This window comes from Palaemon carinicauda, unplaced genomic scaffold (assembly GCF_036898095.1).
Source record: "Palaemon carinicauda isolate YSFRI2023 unplaced genomic scaffold, ASM3689809v2 scaffold3427, whole genome shotgun sequence".
NCBI classification, from domain to species: domain Eukaryota; kingdom Metazoa; phylum Arthropoda; class Malacostraca; order Decapoda; family Palaemonidae; genus Palaemon; species Palaemon carinicauda.
In genome coordinates this window covers 5,001-10,000 of record NW_027171111.1, presented here as the reverse complement: position 1 = coordinate 10,000, position 5,000 = coordinate 5,001, and the positions used below count along the sequence as shown (strand labels likewise).

At 36.6% G+C, this 5,000-nt stretch overlaps 1 protein-coding gene and 1 long non-coding RNA gene across 2 annotated transcripts in view; both read right to left on the bottom strand.

The window, feature by feature from the left end:
• LOC137636617 (uncharacterized) overlaps positions 1 to 4,388 on the bottom strand; it is a 5,640-nt gene extending 1,252 nt beyond the window's left edge. Inside the window, exon 1 of the mRNA XM_068369014.1 lies at positions 1 to 4,388. This exon is cut by the window's left edge and continues 1,252 nt beyond it. Coding sequence (XP_068225115.1) covers positions 1 to 4,388 — 4,388 coding nt within the window.
• Positions 4,389 to 4,681: 293 nt separating this feature from the next.
• The window catches only part of LOC137636618 (uncharacterized), an 810-nt gene continuing 491 nt past the window's right edge, over positions 4,682 to 5,000 (bottom strand). Inside the window, exon 2 of the long non-coding RNA XR_011043169.1 lies at positions 4,682 to 4,833. This is a non-coding gene — a long non-coding RNA (uncharacterized lncRNA). The remainder of the gene's footprint in view (positions 4,834 to 5,000) is intronic.

The following is a 5,000-nucleotide window of genomic DNA, read 5'->3' as shown; positions in this document are numbered from 1 at the left end:
TAACAACCAGCATGTGAGAGCTTCACGTGCAATTCCCTTATAATCAGAGGAACCAACATACTGTCCTTCGATAGTAGTAAAGGATAGTTGAACTTGTTAAGATGTTGGACTTCCTTCAATCTTCGGCATTTACTTTTTACCCTCACCATGCCATCCGAATCAAGAAACAAGTTCAACTGTGCAACAATGTTAGGCAGATTCTTCAACTGCTTCTGTTTTGAGTGAAAATAATCAAAGACATCTGGGAAGTGAACATGTTGATCCCTGATTATAATCTGCCTACAAGCTTCATCATAAAAGTTAAAACCTTCATCTTCAACTTCAAAATGATCTAGAGCTGGATTTTTACTTTTAAACTTAGATTTCAAAATGCTGCAGAACCTGAGCACCACCGCATGCACTCTCACAGCCTTCTCAAAACTAGAAACCCTGTTAAAAGGGAAAAGATGTTCCGAGCCCACATGAGGTGAACAAGCACTACCACAATTTGTCTCCACTTTCTGCACTCGTTTTGATTCAAATAATCCAGGTATGATGAAAGACAATGTGCTGTCACTACAGATCACATTGCTTTTGCTCTCTGTAATGAACTTAGGACCAGTTATATAGTTAGTTTTTATTAGCTGCCTAAAGGATAAAGGTCTGGTGATGCAGTCTGCTGGATTATCTTCTCCAGACACAAAAGAAAATTTCATACAAGAATCCTCACACAGCTTATTGATATACTCTAATCTATTGAGTATAAAGGGTTGCTTTTTTTGTAGTTTGTCAAGTTTCAAGGCGTAAGACTGCAGCCAGGTCAGTACCACCAAACTGTCAGAATAGACCTCGCATCCAACTATCTCAATAGGATCAATGCAACCAAATCCTGAAAGTTCATTCTTCAAATCCTTTACAGTTTCTACAGTTAAAGCAAGAGCTTGTAATTCCAAGCTTGGTATGGATTTTGACTCCAATTGTTTACTCACCAGTTTATTTCTTGCTAAAATAAAGTAGATATTATTTGTACTTATGTTATACAGAGACACTGCAGCGCCAAACAGAACCTTACTACTATCAGCAAACCCAACCAATTTATATTTGTCAGTACGAGCACCAAAATTCCGTGGGAACTCTACAGAAGGTGCAGAATTGGCCTGCTTGCAGATATTCTTCCATTCATTGATCAAAGGAGCAGTAAGCTTTTCATCCCAATCTAGTTCTGGTCTACACTGCAATCTGTGTAGAAACAATCTGGCTCGATTCAGTATAGGTCCATTGAAATTAAGAAGATCGAACTGTGAAGCTATAGTAGATAAAACTTGTCTTTTTGTTGATGAATTTATATCCAGTTGTATGGGTTTTGTAGACAAGGTATCACTCATTCGATCCCACTCAAGTCCCAGCAGTTTACTTTTTGTCGGAGCCTCTGTTTCCTGGATTTTGTCAATTTTTTTTTGTAATGACATGTCATTTGATAAAAACTGCTGAAGTGAAAACTTATAAGGACTGAAAATATCCTCCAACATTGTATACATCCACAACAAACACTCAGACGTTTCTGCCGTAAATGCACAGTTGTCCATATAAGACAACTGATAAATGGTTCTCTTGAGTTTCATCAATGGAAAAGAATCATTGGTAGAATCCAGTATCAATATCTTGTATAACCCAAGCATTAATAATGCAGGTGAACATCTAAGTCCAAAAGGAAGTCTACTATTCTTATAGCCAATAATTGAAAAATCTCCATCTTCAAGATTTCTAAACCATAAAAAACAAAGGCGATTTTGGTCGACTTCCTCAAGACCTATATTGTTGAATGCCTTCTTTATATCAAAGCAACATAATTTGCTTCCGAACCTCAAATTGATAATGGAAGTGGAGAGTTTCTGATTTAATGTGGGACCTGCATGCATAGTTTGATTGTGATTCATACTTCCTTTGTCACTCAAATTGGATAGGAACACAACCCTACATTTTGTGGTCTCACGATCAGGCTTAAAAATGCCCATAAAAGGCATGAAACTGGACTCTGGATGCTCCTTCTTGAATTTATCAAGATTTTCAATTCTCTCAATTATACCAGCATCTGCTTGCTCTTTAAATACCACATTTATCTGCTTCAGTTTATCATCTAAATTTCCTTGAAATTTTCTTTGCAAGCCTGACAGTATTTTCTCTGATATATTGAAGTTATGTCCCAAAAGGTGAGAAACTCTAGGGTTCCAGAGTAATGGCATTACCAGCCTCCCTTCACTATTCCTTGTAGTTTTCTCTAAAACGTAATTGACCAACTGAGTATGGATTTCAACAGTTTCAGAGTATATTGAAGTCTCTCTACACAATGCTTCGTCACAAACAGAATCAAGTACATCCTTTTCAATATCAACTAACCCACTGACTTCATCATCCTCTCCTTCCAAAACAAATGATTCATTTCTAATCTCGATTTTACCAAAATCTACATTAGAGGTTTGATAAAACTTAGCTTCTTCTGAAGGCAGGTAGTCTGGGGTTCTATTAGTTATCGAAATGTAGGAAGACGACGAGACTTCAGGGGCATATGGTAAATAAGGCAGATCATGTAAAATAGTCTCGGTTGCTCCCTTTAACACTACACCATGAGGAGTTCTTGAATATATAGATTTCTCTCCGAATACAATTTCAGTCTCAGGTATGCAATAGCTGGATTTTGATCCCAAAATAAGCTGAATATCAGAAATATCTTCTGAACCATCCAAAAGTCTTGTATCTGCCAATTTATATCCTTTTGACAGAAATCCATTCACAACTCTGTTCAACTTGGGAAGATTCAAAGTAATATTTATATTTGGAAGGCACAATGCATAAATGACTCTTGAATCCCTGTCAAATTTCATTTCCACCTCAACAATTTTGGTGTCATAACTTCTAGGGACATTGATACCATTCACAGTAAGTTTAACACACTCTCGTATGACTGGTAGATTCAATCTGCTTGCCAACTCTTCAGATATAAAATTGGATTGACATCCACTGTCTTTCATACAACGCACATTGGAACCACTTATGTTACACGTGAAGGTTGGAAGAATCGTATCTCCCTCACTTGAGTTCTTCAAAGCCTCTGTAATAGTAGTAATGTTATTCTGGGATCTTTCCGTAGGATTTTTAGCCTTTGGGTCTTTCTTGTCCTTGTTTTTTTCATGGAATTTTTTCTTGTTAAGGTCCAGATTCTTTTGACCAATGTCATTGGATTGATTTTCCCCTGGATGAGTGCACAAGTAATTCCAATGAAAACCTTTGCAATTTGCACACCGATATCTAAATTTGTATCTGCACTTTTCAGTAGAATGTGATGCCAGGCCACATCTAGTACATCCATCGATACTCTTCAATTTCTCGACTTTGGAAACAGGAGAAATAAAGTTCGTACAATCTCTGATGTTATGGCTAGCCTTTTCTTGGACTGTGCTACACAAGGAGCATGGATAACATTTTGTAGTAGCTCCACTAGTTCCCTCTGGTGTGAAGTTCACATTTATTGCCATATCCACAGAATGATCTGTTACTTTCACTTTCTTCTTATGGTGACTGTATCTTGTGCAGGCAGTGAAGAAATTATCACTAATCTCTTCAATTGAAGGCCATGTATGGTTGGTAATATTTATCAGTAAATCCCTGAACTTTTCATTCAGACCTGTCCACACAAAGTATTGCAAAATATAATCAATAGTAACATTCAACTTACGGACATTCTCTATTATACCTTTAACTTTGGATACATATTCAAATGGGTCATCACATTTGTCCAAGTTTAGCTCAGATAGCTGCTTGATGGTGCTGAATTTCTGAACGTCTGGAGAAGCAAGTGCCTTTTCTAAGAGCTCCTTTGCTTTACTATATCCTTGGTTATGAGACTCCAAGGAATCTATCAAAACCAAGGCTCTTCCAGTTATCTGCTGCTTTAGGAGTAAAAGCTTTTCGTAGTCAGAGTATTCATACCTGTTGATAACTGCCTCAAACTGAGATAAAAATTTAGTTAGGTCTTCGTTCTCTTGACCAGAGTATCGAGGTAAAGGAGCTGTTGGTCTCTTCAAAAGGGGAAGAGCTGGAGTAGGGGGTGATGGTGTAGTCGGTACAGGCGATTGGAGCTTGAATAAAGACGAACGTAGTTTGTCTTGATAATTTTCACAGGCCTCCAATTCTTCCATTAGTTCACTTTCGTTTTCTTCAGAACTCCATTTAATACCCTGTATTTGAAGATCCAAATCCTTCAAACGTGCCATGTTGTCAGTCAACTTAGACTCAAGTGCTAGCTTATCTGAAGCTTCAAGTAAGATGAACTGATCACGTTGATTAAAAGACTCCGTAACAGACTTTCTTACAAACTTCCGAGAAGTTATTAATCTCTTCAGTTCAGTCATCTTGACTAATATATAAGTAAATATAACAACAGACCACAGTAAAACAATAAATAGCAGTACTAATACAAGCAGAAGTGTATAAACAGTAATCACAAAAAATAACTTAAAGTAATTTTTATGTAAATTATTACCATGGACCCTAAACCTACCTCCGGGAAACACAGCCACCCACTCAACTTCCAGATCCTGTCACGGTCGCCATGTATAAAAATGAGGTTTTTATACAGATTTAATGATAAGGTAACTCATTAAATTTATAAGTTAATATAGGGTATAGTAAATAATAAAGTATAAGTTACAATGAATTTAATTGTAATGTATATACTCGAACCAAAAATAAACTTCTGAATGACAAACAATTGACGTGAACCATAAGGATAGAAAGTGAGTACTTGGGCTGCATCATCCGGAGGCCAATGAAATGAATCCGAAAGTATACACACATCTGAAATAGTGAACAAAAGGAAATCTTAAGATTTCAGGTATGAACAGAATCGGACACAACTACCCCAATGAAATAACAGCCCAAAAATAAACAAGTAAAATGTAAAGTATATTTCTATCCCAGTAAACAAACCGTCAAAATAATAATAAGATCAATCAGAATTCAAT